The sequence below is a fragment of the Saccostrea echinata genome, unplaced genomic scaffold, assembly GCF_033153115.1.
Source record: "Saccostrea echinata isolate AGI-Se365-2 ecotype Australia unplaced genomic scaffold, CSIRO_AGI_Sech_v1 ptg000032l, whole genome shotgun sequence".
Lineage (NCBI taxonomy): Eukaryota > Metazoa > Mollusca > Bivalvia > Ostreida > Ostreidae > Saccostrea > Saccostrea echinata.
The window spans coordinates 4,332,547-4,353,264 of record NW_026889781.1 but is presented as its reverse complement, the minus strand read 5'-3'; the positions used below and the strand labels follow the sequence as shown (position 1 = coordinate 4,353,264).

At 32.1% G+C, this 20,718-nt stretch overlaps 1 protein-coding gene across 2 annotated transcripts; it reads left to right on the top strand.

Moving 5' to 3' along the window:
- Positions 1-10,271: 10,271 nt before the first annotated feature.
- LOC133197963 (uncharacterized) lies at positions 10,272-19,083 on the top strand. 2 transcript variants are annotated; one of them, XM_061334123.1, is made up of 8 exons: positions 10,272-10,379; positions 10,537-10,576; positions 12,549-12,710; positions 12,945-13,046; positions 13,155-13,203; positions 15,166-15,281; positions 16,047-16,115; positions 17,273-19,083. In XM_061334123.1, exons 2-8 carry the CDS (start codon positions 10,537-10,539, stop codon positions 18,454-18,456), a joined length of 1,722 nt encoding a protein of 573 aa, XP_061190107.1. In that variant the 5' UTR covers positions 10,272-10,379; the 3' UTR covers positions 18,457-19,083. The 2 variants fall into 2 exon arrangements, with proteins under 2 accessions (XP_061190107.1, XP_061190108.1); XM_061334124.1 differs by lacking the exons at positions 13,155-13,203; positions 15,166-15,281.
- Positions 19,084-20,718: the final 1,635 nt, after the last annotated feature.

The window sequence follows — 20,718 nt, the reverse complement described above, 5'->3', positions numbered from 1 at the left end:
AATTGGTTTTATAATAAGAAACTGATTTATTACGTCCTTTTTAGGCCTACTAGTCATCGATTGAAATAATACAAGTAAGTTCTTCGGAACTAAGGAACAGGATGAAATGGGAGGGGGGGGGGGGGCAGGTTGAATCTTCTTACAGAAAGAGAAATCTAAGTTTTTTCCTATATGTAATTACTTTGAAAATAATTTTTTCAGGACAAAATGAATGCCATTCTTGCTGTCACTCAAGTTACGAATTCCAAATGACTACGGGTTAAAAAAAGATATCAAGGATAAATTTTAAAATGAAACTAATTTGTTAAATTTATTTAATCCATCCACCCCAGTCTCTTTTAAATTTTACATCTCATGAACTTAGAAACTAATCTCAGTAATTATCAGCAATTCTCAGTACCAACAGTAACTCTCAGCAAATATCAGTAATTATCAGAACCCACAGTAAAAACGACAGTAAATATCAGTAATTATCAGAACTAACAGTAATTATCAGTAACAACAGATAAAATGTCAGCAAATATCAGAAATTCTCAGTACCAACAGTATAATATCAGTAAATATCAGAAATTATCAGTAAAAAGTGACACTATCAGTAATTTTTTAGGCTAACAACTTATCTTTATGAAAAACGTCTTTTCCATAGAAAACCTCACATGTTTATGTAGAAATATTCGCATATCAATGCATGTACCTACAGATGTTGACTATGTCTCTCATCTGATATCTTGCGCGAGTCTAAGCTCTGTATGCGATCAGTTCAGAAACCGAAGCAGCTTATCAACAATAAAGTAGATGCTCTACAATTTAATTCTTTACACAGCTTTGTTAAAGGTCACCAATATGTAATTTTGTACATGTAGTTTTTAAAGTGAATTTCTTTGGATAGTTAACGATTTTTTTTCCCTCAATTTTGATCGTTTGTGTGCATATAAAATTTTACAACGAATTTTGATAAATTCAAAAGGCCAAATGTTGAGGAAACATGAAAATCTTGCGAGGCATATTACCCAAGATCATAAAGCAGTCTTAGACTTTGAGTGAATTGTTTTCAATTGCCTTAAAAGGTTTTATTTTAGAACATATATAAAGCTATGAAGCTTAAAATGTTAGTAAAAAAGTAAACTTTTACCAATTGTTGATGTAAGATTATAACAAATACTTTGAAATACAAATCTCCTCAGAACTTCATTTATATTTCAACAAATATAATTTAAGCACTCTTTTTGAATACCTTTCGTATTTTTTCTCTCCCTTCATATTTCTTTCCTGGGTTGATCTTGCCCTGAAAAAAAATAATGATGTTTGGAGAATACCTTGATAGTCAGCTGCTTTAAAATGAAAATTGGCGAGAAATTTGTGAAGAATGCTTGCAGTTTGAAATATATAAAAATAATATTCAATTTGTGAATTAAGTATTAAGAGTAAAGTCCTTTTTATTAAAAATTTCTTTTCTGCGGGAGATTTCTCGGCAAAATTTATTCTATCATTAAACAAATAAGGCAGTATTCTTTGGGTTAGAACCCTAGTAATAAAAAAAATCATTCTCCTGAGAGACTAACAGGCTAACTGCTACACAACTCTTGGCATTTAAACCATGTTTGTGATATGACATTTGACTAAACGAACTTTAAGATATATCTCGAAATTTGCGAATTTGCTGTGTCATAAAAGTGTACTTTTGATACAAAGTGGATATTAGCTTTTTGCTGACCAATTCTTTTTTATTCTTACGCATACTTTGAGGGAAAACTTACAAAAAATGGAACAAAGACCCACTGATATGGAAAAAAAAAAGTGTCATAATATGATAAAAGAATCCATTGACATCTTTGGTGTGTGTGTGTGTATGTTACATAAGTTGCAAATAATTTTAATCTTTGTGAGATATTATTAGGTTGTTGAGATTTTACATTAAATAATAAGAAAGGTTATAATTGAGATTTAATTTTTCAACTTCATATTTGTTGAACCGTAGACAGTTTCCTCGTCTTATTCTTCTTACAGAAACAAATTAAACTCTTTAAAATGCACTGAATCCCTAGTTACTCGATTTCCTCACAATTCTTATATTCATTCATATCATGTAGAACTATTATTACTTTCGCAGGTATGTTAAGGCAGTACCCATATCATATTTCGGCGAATTTAGACTTTTTTCGTAAAATGTAACATTGATAAATCGGAAAAGCCATAGATAAAACATTTACTATAATTATCCATTGTATAGACGTCATTGAGTTTTAGGCTAAAAGAAGCACTCCACTACGACGTCATCACGTGACGTCTATAAATAGAAAAATTGCCTTAATGAAAAAGTAAAAAGTTCAACACTACCCTGGGGATAATTTAATTCTTTTTGTGAAAATAATTAAGTAAAAACATCACTGGGTTATGAAAAGTGCTGCTAGAATCCTACTCTCCCGACACAGAAAAAAATATTCCAAAGTTTTGCATGAAACCTTATCAAAATTATTACATTTTGTACAAACGATCAAGGAATTGTCATCAATTCATGTTAAACACACGATTCTAGCAGCACTTTCCAAGTACTATAGAATACAAGCTTTCGATACAAGCAAAAATTATGTTTCAAACTATGCAGCGTAGTGTTGAACTTTTGCAACTTTGTTGTAATATTTAGAACGACAGAGGAAAGGCTGATCGGGATTTTAAAGCACTGCCTGTGTTCATTATAAGAAAACATGATTAGAATATATCAGCATACCTGATTCTTAATCTTTAATTCCTTATGAATCACACAAAACATTCACAGTATATGCTTTAAAACTCCCATTTTACATATTTGTTGACATGAATTCTCGTCACGTTTAATTTCCAGTCGGCAAATATTTGATCAATGGTCATGGGTTTGGTATTTAACCCCCGTGATAAATACTTAGCTGTTTATACCACCAAAAAACGACATGATTTTGTTTAATATATTATGTTTTTGAATGATTCCATTCATTTCTTGGACCTGAAATTAAACTTTAAATATAAATATTAAGAAATCATTATTTCTAAACTTCACGTCATGCAGCTTACTATGACGTCATATTATAGAGGCAAATAGTATATCTCTGGGTGTAGCCTTAACATACCCGCGTTACCAATGATATTCAGATTGTGCAGGAAAAGGGTTGGTTAACATAGTACCAATCCTGATCTGTTTCATTAATCTTTTTGAATCGTTTTAGGGGTATTTTCTATCTCTCAATGCCCGCTGAATAAAACAGAATGGGAGAACAAATCAATCAAGTTTTTATGCCAAGGAAAGGACGAATACCATTGCTTTTTTATGGAGGACAAACTATCTAGAAAGGAAAAATGTATTGAAGTAACTCTGATACCCGAAGGTTGGGACAATAACTTTTTAATGAGTACAAATAACAAGTTATGAAAAGTTTTTTTGTGTTTCTTAAAACTCTGCTTGCTAAATAATACCTCTGACATATAAATTTTAATTCAAACTGTGTTAAGTCAGTGCTGGCCTTATACCATAGTCACACGTCCACATAAAAGTTTTTGTATCACAGTATTGAATAAATGTAGAACACTGTCCAATATTCACAACATTTGGCTACTTACATTGGAAGGCATGTGAAGGGACAGGTTGTCCAAAAGAGAGGTACCGAAGTAATGAGGTCTACAAATGTAAGGAACAGTGTAAAAAATTCTTTTTGTTAAAAAAAAAAGTGGGTGAATTAAGTCCTTTATTAAATATTGTGAGTATTAAGTGAACAATGCTTTACATTTGCAGATCCCATATGCTATGATATACATGTAAAAGATAAAAATAATGGGCCTAAAAGGTAAGAAATAAAGGGAAATCTGTTTGAATGCTTGACAGTGGGGTGTTTAATAATACAGTGAGGGGACATTATGTTAACTTTTCTTCTTCTTAAAGATGTACTGTGAATAACGTCGGTACATAATCGGTATGACTTTTAGAAACCTGAACGTTCACAAAGGTAATTAATGTCACATTTCATTAGCCTTAAAGCTGCAGCTTGAAAATTAAAAAAAAATGAGAATATATAAAAATTACATTTCGATTGGCCCCAGTTTCTCTGACTATAATATCATTTGAACAGTAAAGAGTCTTCTACGCAGGCAAAAGAATATTCATGTAATTCTCAAAGGCAGCTGCATGGTTAGGAATAAATATCAAACTGCTAGCTCTCCCAAATTAAATAAACAAACGCAGCAACATTTGATTTCAACATAAACAGCAGGTGAATCTTTATGGTCAGTCAACAAAATTCCAGTGTGATAACATAATTATAAAAAAAAACAATCAAAAGAATGAACAACGTATTTAATCAATCGAAATTTGACACAGTAGTCAATGCACTTAAAAATGCATAATCTGCAACTCTAAATAACAATTAACAGAATGTAAGACATTACACACAAAATGGGTAGGAAACTTTAATTGCTAAGATATAAATGTTTACTGCTAAACTTTACATTTTTTGTTGTAAATTCGTGCAACACTTTCATATTTGCTCTTCAATTTAAATATTTTATATTACATGTTGACGATAAAAGAGGCACACTAAAGGGATCAATTGGACATTTTACGGAAAAACTTATTACTCCAGTCATTCGGAATCGCAGAGAACAGACGTAAATCATCGAAACATTTGGCCAACCAATGGTCTCAGGTCCCACAGCGGAGTTTCGGGTAAAGCTTCATTATAAATCAATCTGTTTCAAACTCTGTGTAACAATCATCGGTTTTTTTAAATTCAAAAATCGATATTTAAGAAGATATAATCTAATTGGCATATTTAAGATTCTATTTAATTAAACAATACATAAAATTGTTAATCTAATATGAGGGGAAACGAAAAAAAGAGACGGGGAAGTTAATTGTTAACAAAGATGTAGTCGTTGGTTTAACATATACTTCATCCATGACTACAACGATCTCAAGGTATAAGAATAGCTAATAATTGTATAACACTGAAATATTATAATTACACATTGCATGTAAACGACACGAAACATAGAGGACGTACACAGACATTTAAACGAAATCTGTTAAAATTTTAAGGAGACAGGACACCTCTCACGTGACAAAATCAACTTTGTCATAGTCTCTGCTGTTGTAGATGCTTAAAGCTGTTAAAATCAACATTTCTTATGTATTTTTTACAACGTGTTTAGCTTCAACATTTAATATAAAAATATTAAAGAGTTTTTAAAGATCATGTCAATATGTACATATTGCTAAATTTAATCATCTACCCATCCGTTTCTTTACGCTGCAGTCTAACATATCAGTGACGTCAGTGACATATGAATTCTCAGAGCAATGAGACCAAGTACACGTTATTTACGCGGTCAGTTTGATTTCATAAAAACAGACCACAGCCAAGATTTTTGAAGCGGGCATTACAATAATAATTTTTGTGTGTTTGATAGCAGGAATTTTATGTATTTTATTGAATTTCGCTTGTTTAAGTTTTCGTGTGACGGCAGAGTAGTTTTCCCGTTCTCTGAAAATGTAAACATGACACGATTTTGTTACGCTTATGTCTTGTTCAACGATGTCCGTGTGATATGAAGTTAAGCTTCACCCTTTGGTAAGTTCGACAAAATTGTAAAATAAATTGACAAAGAAACCTTAATAGCTTTTTTTTTTATTATTTAATTTCTTTCATAATTTGTTTATTTACCAATATTTATTTCTTTACTAAATATGCATAGGAATAAAAACATAATTTTGAAGTTATATGTAGAGAATGCTAGCCATACACGATATTCTGAAATTGAACATCAAACATACTTGCGCTAGGCATACTTATCGTAAGGCACTAACACTCCTTATGAAATATATGCTTACGTGATTCGTCTGTGTGAACAATACACTAATATCTCAAATAAAATTGAAAAAAAAGTCCTGGAATATATACACAGGTATTCCATTTGTATTTTGAATCGGGTTTGAACTGATGACATATTTAAAATCCCGACCATGGATAAGTTATAGTTCTAAGTGCGCTCTTTTGTGAAAATGTCGGAAAATGTACAAATCTTGCGGGATTTCAGGGACAATGGTTACAACATGTAAACAGCATGTTGAATGTCGATGACAAAAAAAAAAAAAAAAAAAAAAAAAAAAAAAAAAAAAAAAAAAAAAAAACGCGTAACAAACATGCAAATGAAACACTGTATTGTTGTGGACTCAACATACATAAGCATTAGAAACAACAACGTCATTTTTTTTTCACAACAGGACGTTGTTGACAAGACTTAGTGTTGACGGTTCGTCTCTAAATACAATGTACATGCCTCCGAAACGCCGCAATGTTTATCAATGAATGATAAATTCTGCGTTTTCGCATCTCACATGTTAGTTCTTCCATTCTTTAACTGGAATGAAAAATCCATTTAACATTCAAAATTCGATTGAGATTGTATTTTCCGTTACGTCATTGTTGTCCAAGTAAGACGACCAAACGCGCCTCTAATTTGATGAGTCCCAGTAATGGAAATAGAAAGTATTACGATATAACAATCTGAAGGATTCTACAAACGAAGAAGTGAACTCGGAGCGTGTTTATATACAGTACTCTAGAGCAAAAGCAGCCGCCTTGATGATAGCAAGATTTACGGGGTTAATATCCCCCTAAAGAATATCACTGATACAGTATTTAGGATCCGCAAACATCTTGAAGATAGAAAAAGTCTACAAGGTAAATTCCCTCTCAAAAATGATATTGAAGCAGTTTATATACAGTAATTCCAAGCAAAAGCAACCATCTTGATGATAGCAAGACTTTACGGGATAACCCCCCCCCCCCCCCAACAATATCACTGGTACAGTATTTATGATTCGCAAACATCTTGAAGATACCAACAATGTACAGGATAAATTTTCTCTCAAAAATGACATTTACACAGTTTATATACAGTATTTCAAAGCAAAAGCAACCATCTTTCTGATAGAAAGACTTTACGGGGTACCCCCCCCCCCGCCCCGCCCCACATTGATGTGCCTCTGATAGGTTTGACTGAGGATGAAGGGACGAGTAATGCAACACTCTTTCCTCTGGGGGATTTGATACAACGGCGAGCCCGTAAGAAAATTTATATAAATTTTTCTATGTATGATTCATGCATATTTTTTACCGGGTACATTTGTCAAGCTTTCATTGGGGAGGGAGTTGGGTAATATTCAATGTGCTAGTTAGTAGATAAATTTGATTCTAATTGGATTACAAAATGATCGTCTTTATTTTCTTTAAATTCATTTGTGAACACTATATAATAAATATTTCACAGACATAATGCTCACAAACTTCAACATTTTTAGAGTTATCTTTCTTTGGTGAAATAAACGTTTAGAAAGGGGTGTTCACACACAAGAGTTTGATCTAAAAATAAAATAAATTGAAACTTACGGTGTATTATTTAATCTGTGTAACCAATTCAATCGTTCTTAACAATTTAATAGGCCAAGGTTTATAAACCTAACGCTTAAAAAAAGGACTCTAGAAGTCGTTTTGCAATGAAGGTTGCAATACAATTTCAATTTTGAGGTAAATAAATTTGTCAGCTTTTTTTTCTAGGACCTTCCGACATATGACAAGTGCAGAAGTTGAAGTACTTGGACTGGATATTCAATGAAACTCTGAGGCTTTACCCACCTGCTGTAAGGTATTCTATCTTTTGTTTAAAAAAAAGGGGAGGGGGTGTTATTCACGTTGAAAATTCTACCTGATTGAAAATGTTCATTTAATATTTAAAACTATCCTTTTCCACCGAATCCACCACTCAAACAAATTAAAGTTTGAAGGGTTTGTAGCAATCATATATTTCCTTCAAAACCTGTGCTCGACACAGGTGAGAAACAGGCGAGAAACACGTCATAAGGGTGTACGTCATATGACATTTCATGTGTTTTGATGAAAATCATTCAATTACATTTTGTTAACGTTTATTTAAACGAATCAGAACTGAAAATCCTTGTCAGGGCTTCTGCTAGAGACCTTGCGGAAGCCCATAGTTGACACAAAGATTGCGTGCAGTAATTTGAATGAGGAGGTGTCTTGAACGTCATTGGAACAAGGTCAGTGTTACAGGGATAAAAGTGTAACGTTATTGTACATGTAGAAGTTCATATTTGATGCAAAAAAAAAAAAAAATCCTAATCCTTTGACAAGGTCATATGTTGCAAAAAAAGTTGTAAAGTTTGTGTCCGGGGATTTTTTTTTTACGGAAAATGTCATAATAATTAAATGTGTCCTTTCTTTGAAATGCTAGAAGTAATCGAAAGAGTAAAGTGGAGTTGGAAATCAGTGGTTACAAGATTCCGAAAGACCTGAACCTGTCATTTGCCATTTTTGCAGTACAAATAGACCCTGAATACTGGCCTGATCCGGAGAAAAAAAAAAGAAGCGGAAAGGAGGGTGATTTTCATTCCGTGCGCGCATCTAGGGGTCGTGGGGGGGGGGGGGGTCAGGACCCCCCTGGAATTGGAATTTCGCAGAGCTATAAAAAGCATATACTAAAGCAAAAAAAAAATGACTTTTGACCCCCCCCCCCCGTTATGAAAACGTGGACCCCACCATCACCACCACGAAATAGGTGTTTTTCACGTTTAGAAAATGGATTTAATCTTGGATCTGCGCTTGAATATATTGCTATTTGCTTTTGTTATACATCCATGCTTTCAAGTTCAAAGCGAGTTAAACGTCTTAGTCTTTTATACAGATCTTTCGCCTCATCTACATAGGATGGTTTTTGAAGATTATTTTCTCTTCTTATTATTTCGCATAAACAGGCAATGGTTTCATCACAGAGTATTGTCCTAGAAGCGGTCTCTTCTTCACATATATTAATGTCATTATCTTCCTCACGACAAAGTCTTTCTTCGGCATTGTACAGCACAAGCATAGTATAGAGAAGTATTTGTCCTGTCCTTCTGTTCCGTAGTTCTGCTTTGGTTTTGAAGGAGTGACTATGCAAATGACCATGACACAAGACATTTACAGACACTTTCTCGGCTGCCACGCCTTTCTGTACAATAAATCCCCTACAAACGAAAGAAAGAACTGCAAATATAACTTCCTCTCATTTCAAATGTTTCCGACAGTCTTGATACCATTGTAATATTAAAAAAAAAATAATGGTGTGATTTACAACTTGTTATGAGAATAGTTTTTTTTATCGTTCATGTAATTTGTCTGGTTACTGAATAATCTGATTGTCCACTTTGGGATCGTTGTGCACTTTTTTTGGCATGTGAGAGGTGTTTAGACACAGGGGGGCAATTCCTACAATCCTCTGGACTTGAAAAGATTGACCAAAGTTCGTTAATTTATTTCATTTGTTTCTTTATTTCTCAAAATGACGCTCCAGTTTGCATTTACTCTTCTAGGATAACTCCCTTCCTTTCCAAAGCGCACCACAGGCCATGGGGAGTGGCCCCGTTACCCAACCTTTGTAAATGCAGCCAGAAAGAGACACAATCCAGCTAAGCACTCTTTATTAAATTAACAATCCATTTTTTATATTTACCATTACAAAAGGTACACAATACACCTTTAATGAACATTACTATTAAATTAGAAATATATTAATCTGTAAATAAACAGAGCCATCTGAAAATTGTAACCATTTTACAAAAATTGCGTGTCTACAAAAATATCTTACCTGTATAAATGCAACCAGAAAGAGACACAATTCAGCTAACCACTAGTCGGATGTGTCTCACTGAGCTATATTTATACCCTGTGCAAGCCCTGCATATTTTATCTTTTTTTTTCAGAATTTGCAATCATGACTTGTAATTTTGATACAAATTTAAATTGACATTTTTACATCCTTAAACACTCTCAATTTTTAATTGCTTTTTAAAATTCATGTCAAACCTTTTGCATAATCTCTACTCTTTATTCCTTGCAGATGATTTATACAGAAGCATGACCTCTGATCCCTTGCCAAAACCTCTTTGATTGGTTACATCCTCATTCTTGACCAAACCAGCATCTTATAAACGAGTTCTTAATCTTCGTATCAGCAGTGAAAAGTTTATCATGCACTTGTTCCCAGCATCTGTTTTCAATTCTTTCCCTACGCAACCCAGTAAACATCGATGCATTTTCTAAGCTTTCGCCCGAGATTGTTAATTTCCTTAACTATCTATTTTTAAGCAATCTGTGACATGTTTCCATTTTCAATCTCGTATATTCGAATAAAAAATCCTCTGCTGAACTGTAATCTAATTTTAGGTTTTAACAGCAGTTATATAAGAAAAGTGCATCGCTAGACGCAGCACAGAGTAGTGGTAAATTCCTGAATACATTTACTTGCCTATGACTGAAGGAGGAACACACTTAAAACACATATGTAATTTATGAACGGTAAGTAAGATGGGAAGGGGAGTGGAAGAGTTAAATAATGTAAATGATAAACTGCTTTTTAAAATCATGCTTTTTAAATTTATAAACCTTGAACGTCAATGCTTATTAATTTTGCCTTGGTATTAATTATTAATCAAAGCATAGCTAATTTTTCTAGATGTCACCACGAGTGGTCACTTTCATCCTACTTATTAACGGTATGTATTTTTGTCAAGTCTTATTTATCTATTTTTAAAATCGTTTTTTCATCTGTAAAAATATATTGGAAGCATGTCAATTGACATTTTACATTTGAATGAAATGTTGGTTCATGCACTTGCTTTCGCCTGAAAGGATATATTACATAAAATGAATAATAAACAAAATCAGCACTTCGTGACATTAGCGCAAATATTTCTCTGCCTCCCATACCATTCCAACGACATGTGTCACTGAGTTGATATAACACATGATCTCATTATAGAGTCCTGATTCAAACCTTGGACATGTACTTGTATATGTTCCAATCAATAGCTTATCATTGATTAATGACAAAATTTTTACCAAAGTGTTACTGTTATTTACCTGTTAAGTAAATAATAACATACCTACCTTATTTCCTTTTCTAAATGGTAACTTATGTACCAAACGTGCAGTTCTTATAAAGTGAATGGCAAATTGTGTCAATAAGTATGTTTTATTAATTTTCAGCAGTGAAATACTGTGATTTATTAATTGAATAAAAGTGATTCTCACTCACGGTGTGAAAGGATACCAAAGTGATATCCTGTCACAGTGTGAACATTTTTCAAAGTAAGAATAACTTTCGACCTGTCATAAGATAGAGATATTAAGTAAATCGTCTTGATAGAGACTAAAACTACCAATTTCTTCTCAAACATGCTGCTAAAATCCATGTTACAATGTTTTCAGTCTTACAACTGCTAAGCTTTATGAGGTCTCAACTACTCAATTATGACGTCATCACCTATAACACTGTGTAAAGAAAAGAGAGAGGCAAAGGAAAAATAAAAAAAAAATGTTATAAACAGAAAATTCAATGTTTTGTAGTTGGATGTGGGATTTATTTCACTCGATAGACTAGACATTTTTTTTTTTAATATTTTCACTCGTGCTTCTCACTCGTGAAGGTATCAAAAATCCTGTCCTACTCGTATAATAAATTGTTTAGTAACAACCGTTGGAAATTAGTTTTCAAAAAAGGCTGCACAAAGTTCTCAAATCTGCAGATACATAGTCATAATGAAATCGGATTTCACCTTAAAAATGGTTTCTGCAATGCTTTGCCTCAGACTATGAAACATATGCATGAAATATGTAAGAATGTAAGTGGGGTAAAAGTAGATATAAGAAGTGACACTCTTTCCTTTCCGAAGGATATCGTCATGCATGCATTAAGCAACAGTATCTGAACTGCAAAGTTTTGTTTTCTAATTTTATATTTTTGTTTCATATATGATGCATCTTCCTGTCGACAACCTTTGTATGTATGTTTTTTCTTCAAAAAAAAAAAAAAAAAAAAAAAAAAAAAAAAAAAAAAAAAATGGAGATTTGTCTAAAAGAAGTATGTTCTGTTTCATTGTCTTTTCTTATTTTCTAGATGCTTATTTGTAAAATCAAAGTTCTGCGAAAAAAAAAAAACAAAAAAAACAAAAAAAAAACGAGTTAAGTATTTGTTTGTTTATTTAACGTCACTTCAAAATTTTTCGCTCATATTGAGACGCCACCACTTGCTGCTGGAGAGCTCCAAATTTAAACCTAAACTCAGCACTAAGGGACATTGAGCAGTAAGGGATCTTTTAGTCCCAGTACCTACTGTGACACGGAACCTCTGCTTATACGGTCTAATACAGAATGTACTAAGATAATTTACTTTATTACCATGTTTTGTAATATCTCATATCGGGAATACATTGCATGCAATTATAAATCCTCTAATTAACGCTGAAACTTTCTTATTCGCATATATGCTAGAAGCAGATTCTTGCACCATATTAGTCTAAAATACGAATAGACTTGTATCTCTCCATTTCATAGATTACATAAATAAACATTTTTTTAACCAGTGATATTTTAACCAAAAGTAGAAGGGGTGGGTTGTTGTTAATTTTGCATGTATACTAACATTAAATTATTTTGTCAATTTTAAATGAAATTCCATACATGTAGGTATATATTCAGCCCCTCTTAAATGCCCAGCCAATGAAGCAGAATGGGTTGAAAGATCCAAAATATTCTCCTGTCAGGGAGAAGATGTTTACCATTGCTTCCTTATGGAGGACGAATTATCAAGAAAAGAAAAATGCATAGAAAAGACTACGCTAGTGGCAGGTAAATCGGATTGAAATAAAATGATCAGAATTGCAGTAACACAGTTAATGTTTTTTTTTTCCTTTTTAAAGAAATAATTTAAATGAACTTTGAGAGTAAAAGTAATAAAAAGGCATTTTGAACAAATACAATCTTACGGGATGTACCAATTTGAGTTTATCTCGAATTTTTTTTTACATTTCAACATATAAATGTTTCAAGGTTACAAGTACCATTGTTTTTGGATATATTCAGGATTCTGTCCAGCATTCACAAACACAGGATACATATTCTGGAAAGCTTGCAATATCACAGGCTGTCCAAATAGTACCTACCACAGTGATCAGGTCTACAAATGTAAGTAAACAGATAATCTATTTTTATTCAAATCCTGACCATGCACGTGCACGTATAATCTTTTTTACAAGCGCAATCAAACGGTTATAAAAAGGATATCATTTGCAGATCCTGTATGCTATGGTTCTATTGATGATACAAGCAATATACAATCAAGGTAAGAGATATGGAACCAGTTTTTGATTTCTTATAAAGTTTAATGTCTCTTATTGAGCACATGAATATGTAGTGAACGAACATCAGAGATGGGGTCAAATACATTAAAAGAAATAACAATTATATAATCTTTACATGTATACTCCTTTTTAAAAGTACTCATATTAATTCCATTCTTTTTTATCTTCATGTGATCTTAACGATTTTTGACTAAATAAATTCATTATTTTTCTTTTATTCTTTAGCAATCATGAAAGGAACAATGACATTTTTGGCAGGACGCTTATTTTAAAAGTTGTAATCATTTACTACGTTTTCATTTGATTTGATTTTATTTTATTCATCATTAATATTTAAAAGTTAGAGTTAGTACAATGTTTTGATTTTTGTGTCGGATGACTGAAATAATTTTGGCTCACTGAAACAAATTTTAGAAATTTTAAGCGAGATTTTTTATTACATTTCGTCCTTTGCATGTATGTCCCTCTGTTAAGATTTAACTTCTACAACAATGGATTAAGGTCAATCTAACTTGCCACGTGTTTAGGTAAAGGCAATTAAGATCTGTCCAAATGAAAACCATGTCAACTTCAAGTAAGAAATAAGCAAAAAACGAAAAAAAAAAAAAATAACCATTTAAACAGTCTTCTCATTAACAATCGGCCAAAAAATAATCTGATGCGAATGCTTCACAACATAGGGTACATGCAAGATTCCTCAACCATCCCCCTTAGGGTAAAGGATGGCACTTCAGTAAGAAATTAAACTTTTAAAGAGAAAACATAGAAACAATACTTAAAAAATATTTTTCCAAAGAAACAAGATGTGTTTTTGAATCACTGATGTTCCTTAATGACAACTTACAGCGAATAATTATTTAAGTTTCTCAATTGCATGTCGAAATCCAAGGCCAAGGTCAACAGATTAAAAACGGTGTTACACAAAGAAAGTACTTGTATCAATCAATATAACTGCGAAATATGAAAGCCTAAGCATTAACCATTCAAAAGTTATTGTCAGGTTTATAATTTTTTTTTTACAAAAATGGGTCAAACTCAAGGTCACACTAAAAAAAACCCCTTAAGGTTTGGCATTAACTTTTGAACAGCTGGTGTTCGGGCTTTTATACCTTACACGTGCATTTTCTATGAAATTATCTTTTCTTGGGTATAAATATATTTGAATTTTGACCTTGACCTTAGAGTTTCACTCTTTTTTTTTAAATCTTAAATCTTTTTTTTTTAAAAGCTAGTACCTGGGCTTTCATATTTCTTGTGGCATATTTCACAAGTATATATTTCTTTTGACAATACCTATCTCAAGATACCAAAAATTTTTTACCTTTTGACCTTAGAGTTTGACCTTCTTTTGAAAATTTTGAACATTGGCCATAACTTTTGTACAGTTGGTGCTACGGCTTTTATATTCCGTCTGTTTATTTTTTTGTGACAAAACCTTCCCCTCGGTACCATTGATTTTGATCCCTTGACCTTAACCTTAGAGTTGGACCAACTTTTTAAAAAAAATATCCTTTGGCATAACTTTTGAACGGTTGGTGCTTGGGCTTTTAAATATTCACAGATATTTTCACTGAGACAGGTCTTTTCTTCGGGTAACAGTATTTTTCATCTCTTGACCTTGGTTTTGGATTTGACTTTCATTTGAGAAACTTTAACATTTGCCATAAGCTGCCAAATGGGAGCATCAATGTTTCACAAACGCATCTTCTTCATCTTTTTAATGTACCTTCCTTGGACGTAAAAGAAAGACTTGGTTTACTGTTCCATTATAGATTTTAACAATCTTTTCTTAGACACAACTTGTCGCTCATAAGAGAGGTTGTTTGGTGTAATACTTCCATCTAAATATTCGCACCAAAAGTAACATAAAATTGTTACAGAATTTTGAAATGTTTCAAACAAGTTCATTATCTTTTGATTATATAATTATTTTTATTCTAAAGACTGGGGGAAAACAAAAGTAGTCTAAAGCTTGGACTGGGACTTGCTCTGGGAATTGGACTATCGGCACTCATATTCATCATCGTAATAATCGTCATCGCCAAATGGAGGCGTACATGTAAGATCTAAAAATTTAAAAGCAATCCACTTTTCGCATGCAAAATTTAACATATTGAGTGGCTGGCTATGTTATTGTATATTTTGCTTACACAGAGGTAGTTATCTGTACCACTGGAAAGTCACAGTGATGCAGTTGGGCTAATGTTAGAGGTGTCTCAATGTGGAATGATGAATCTAGATTGGGATTCACAAGGGCAATGATTGTGCTTCAAACATTCTGTACTTTACTGTAATTTCATTTCTGAGGTGAAAAATAAGAGATTAGTAATGCCAATGAACACTTAGTTTAAAATATTCTAATATGGTACTATTTTGTTGCAATAGCATCATAGTCATTTACGGCAAGCTCGGGAAAAAAATTGAAAATTATTTTCCCCAGCTTGTCTGAAAGATCAAAGAAGGCAGTTCAATGTAAGAAAAGCAAGGTATTTAAAATGATTTTAGATACGTCTTGGTACTGTTGCTGTTACTTTTAATACATTTACACATAGGTTTGACAACAAAACACGAAACTTTAGATAATATTTTTTTTCATATATAAAGAACCAAAATTCACATTGATTATTGCTCTCCATATGTTCTCTTTCGCGATGAAAACTGCTTCATTCTTATGTATAGATGCATGTAGCAGAAAAAAAATATATTCGGAAAAAACCATTATAGAACTATTTTTTCTAAATAGCTAGTCAATTTATTTCTATATGAATATATTTATAAATGGACAGGAGATCATGAGATATTTCTCATTGTTATTTTGATACAGGCAGTAACGTAGAAGAGAATAATGAGCTGATTAATTATACTGCAGATATTGAAGAAGATGAAGAAACAAGTAAGAAAAAAATATGTATTTCAGCAAATGGTGTTTTAATCAAACAAAAAAAAAATATTTGTACTTTGACTTAAAAAAAAATCATTCATAGCATTCAAATCGTTATTTCGTTTTTGTATGTTCGTGTGTGTGTGTGTATTGCTTGGTGGGGACTTACTTTTGCGGCTGAAGGGGTTTGATGTTACTCTTTTAAATTTTACAAGAAAAATGTTTACCTTTTGGTGGAAGTGTTAAATAGAATATAGATATAGCATTGATAAGTCTATTGTTATACGATATACTGGAAATGGGAATTTCCATAGAAGTAGTAGTCTCGCAATTTGTATTTTAAGACTTGACCCAATCAGGTATTAAATTATTATCGGCCCAAACAAAAGAAAAGATATTCATAGTTCTGTTTGAAAGAGTACATTATAACAAGGGGTCCTGTTTTATTACTTTTATTGTAGAATAATTTGTCCTTGATGACTTTTCAAAAGAAATATGTTAAAATATTGTCTTAATTCTTATAATTACATGTAATGATTTTTTTTTTACCATTTCTAACAGATATTAATATATTCCCTTTCCCATGTTCTAAAAATCAGCATTTAAGTAATTGAAAAGTCAGAGTTTTGTAATCAATATGCGAAATATGCAAGTCAAAGCCATAAAGTGTTCAATACTTCAAATTACACATGTACATGTATTATAAAGTCCATCATTGTGCCATCCAGTATTCTCTGCAGAAATAATAGGCATTATAACTTGACATAAAGCCAATGATTTATAATTAGCGCGTTGAAAGTTTGCAACTGCTTTCATTTTTTGCATCAGTACAGTCTGTTTGTAATTTTTCTTTACATATCTAAAGTAATTGAAGCTTTTCTCTTAAGGAGGTAATAATAAAAATAATTTACAATAACTTGTTTACAAACCTGACCCCCTTTTAGAAATATCAACAAAAATAATTGGCATACCTTTGAATTTAACCAAAAAAAAAAAAAAAAAAAAATACAAACAAACAATCGAATTAAACAAAAATCTGAACTCTTTGATACGTAAATAGGGTATATGAATGTTTTATATTAAGCAAATGAATTTTTATACTTATTCTACATACAATGAATAAGTAAATTTATGCAAACATATGAATATACTTATATTGTTTTTATTAGATGAATTTGTTGCCGGTGGAGTTAATGTCCTAACCTCAAAAAATCTGCTCTGCCTTTTCGGAAAACTTGGTAACTCCTTATCTACAACTGGAAAAGATATTGTAAAAGCATTTGCGCAGACACACAACATTGATCCCTATTATTACAATTACCTGGATATTCCTAATGATTTTCCTCCAGAGACTGTAAATTTTATAGATGGTTGGTGTGGATTGTGGAATACCAATCCTAGCGAGATGCAGATTACAATAAAGAACCTTGAACAAATAATTTCTTGCTGCGAAACTGTTCCTTTCAATATCAAATTTGTTCTAGGAATTCGAACTGAGATAAAGGAAGATCTTGAGAATCACAAAATTAATTTTAATGATAATGAAACATTATTACTTGATACCTTCTCAAAATTTAGACAGAGAAAGGTTGCCCAGAAACTTGAATCGATAAAGGCCAATTGTTGTAATAATACATGTAAATGTAAGTCTCTAGCACTTAGAAATATTGAAAATATATCCTGCAAGCATACAGGGATTCCTTTGATTGTTAATTTGATGGATATTGACCACAGCATGATAGAACAATTCCTAATCAAGGACACAAGCCCCTTAAAAGCAATGAAAAAACACATTCATGATATAAAATCCAACGATACAGAGCTCTTCCAATGTCTTCTATACCTTGTAAATAACGGATATTACGACCAACACGATTTCAAAGAAGAAGTTGCTCGTGAGTTTAATGTAGCGCAAACTTGTTTTGAAAACAACAAAAAGGTACAGAAATACACTAAATCTATTAAAAAATCTGAACTTACTCCAATGTGGGCGGCAAACATAAGTAACGGCAATGTTGCAAAAAATGTTGAAGGCGCTTCTTGCCAAACAGTCCGTGTATTTTGGCATAATTTTCTGTATATATGCGCATTTCATGTGTGCTTTGATGCACACCCTGAAAAAATGATACGATTTTGCAATATGGATGCATTACTTCAGCTGCTTCGGCCTACGACATCGAAACAAGAACCATTCACTGTAGCAGTAAACACGGCATTGATCAAAATTTTCTGTGAAAGAATTCAAGGTACCCCATTAGAGGAAAAATTGTCTGAACATCCGTTGATGATGTCCCCGAAATGGAAAAGGACTAGGGAAAAAAGAAGTGCTATTAGAAAAACAGCTATTTTTTAATTGAATTATGACTATTATACCCCCGCTCCGAAGGAGAGGGGGTCTATTGTTTTACCATTGTGTGTCTGTCTGTCTGTCTGTCCGTCCGTCCGTCTGTCTAGCTGTCTATGTGTCTGTCCGTAACAAATTTTGGTCGCAGTTTTCTCAGCAATTACTCATCGCAGATGCTTGAAATTTGGGCACACTCTTTGTTTAGGCATGTCATACGGTGGGATTCATTTTTGTACGAAGCCGATGTCAACTTCCTGTTTATCCGTGCATCTGCCAGTACCATACATAACAAATTTTGGTCGCAGTTTTCTCGGCAACTACTCATCACAGATGCTTGAAATTTTAGCACACCCTTTGTTTAAGGATGCCATATGTTGGGATTCAATTTTGTAATGATCCAATGTCCACTTCCTGATTATCACTGTGTCTGTCTATAACTGAACTTGTATATTCACATCAGAGCTGGGGTACATGTATTATTAGTGAGCATTGGCTCACAGACGTCTTGTTATTATATATTGTAATTGAGGTCATCAATTGTTTTGTTACCATCTTTCGACGGACTGGCTAAAACTGGTCAGACAAAAAAAAATATACTTCCATAATGTATTCCGGAAAATAAATTTTGAAAATGGAGCAGTTATGTTGATTTTTTTCTGTAAAGAAGACTTCCCATTACCCACTGACCCAAATTTTTCGACATTTAATCGGGAGAGGGCAAACAAAAATTATTTTAAACTTCGTCTTTTCAGTGCCATTTTATACAAGACTTGATCCTTTCTCAATAAAATTATTTTCTCGTTAGTTTTTCCATATCAAAAATCAACGTTATAATTATTAATTTCTGGGAATAAAATGTAAAACAAAGCAATCAAAAATTATCCCCCTTAATAATAATCTGAATAATTATGTCCATGTGTACACGCTTTTGTTTTTTAAATTGTAATTGATAGGACAAGAAACAATGAAAAGTATTCTTCAGTTTGTTTGAAAGATGAGCTATGGTCTTACTGGGGAGGGGAAACATGGGTATTTTGGAGAAATCTATTCAGAACTTTCCCATCAAGAACACATAATGTCGATTTTCTTCAGATTTAAATTTTGTTATCAGATCTGAATTGAAATTTAATTCAATTAACCATTAGTTGAAAATAAATGCAATATATGATTCATTTAAGCCATTAGTTGAAAATAAATGCAATTTCTGTTTAAATTTTAAACAAATGTCAACGGCCTTACATCGATGTTTTGCGATGTATGGGGATATATATGCTGCATCGGTCGAGGAAATGAAGTTTCCGTGTTTTTTTAAATATACATTTTGAGAGTATATTATATGGTTTAAAAATTAAATCCTTTTGCGTAAGCAGCAATGATGCGGCTCGTTTATTGTCCAAAAGAAAAGTATTTTATTTTAGTTTACAAATAAGAGGGAAAAGGTTTAGTCTTGAAATTGTTTTAGTCTTGGGTAAAGTAAGAAAATATTATATAATATTTATAACAGAACTGTAAAATAAATTAAAATTGAAATCTATTTTCATTTCTAAAAAAAAATAAAATAAATAGTGCATTTTGAATTGAATCCAAATTCAAATCCATCAAATAGAAAAATCCAAGCCAAAACAATTCTTTGATGACAAACATTTCGACTTCTAGGCGTCAGTAGAATGTAAGTTTTGAAATTTTCTATCTAGAATTCTTAATGATTTTTAATTCATAATTATATATTTTTATGTATTTCTGAATTCATTAGATTTGCATATCACGATCGATTTTTTTTAATACAAAAATGTGTTTAGATGCTAAAAAAAAGTCATGTGTAATGTAGTTACAATTACAAAAAATCATAATAATTTTTTCTATGCATACATTTATTTTTTTAATCTTTTGAAGCATTGTCCTTTCAGGACATTTTTTTACACTTGCATTAATTGATTAACATTTATCAATCCAAAGAAAATGCATAATTTTAATTCATTGTAAATATAGTAGATATTTTAAAGGTTATTTTTCATTCCTATATTTGGACATATTTTGTCTTTTCTAAATGATTTACTGACTGTAAATCCCAATTATTTTCCTCAAATATATATATGTTGTGTTCATTGTAAGTGTGAAGGACCTTAGTCCAGTTGAGCTACAAGAGCCATGCACAGGCTTCAATAACGTGGATACGCGTCTGTCTGTCTGTCTGTCGAGCTGGTCTTTTGTGTCTCCACCCATAAGGTGCCTATAATCACTCGGATAACTGATTGCAACTCGTTTTTTTTC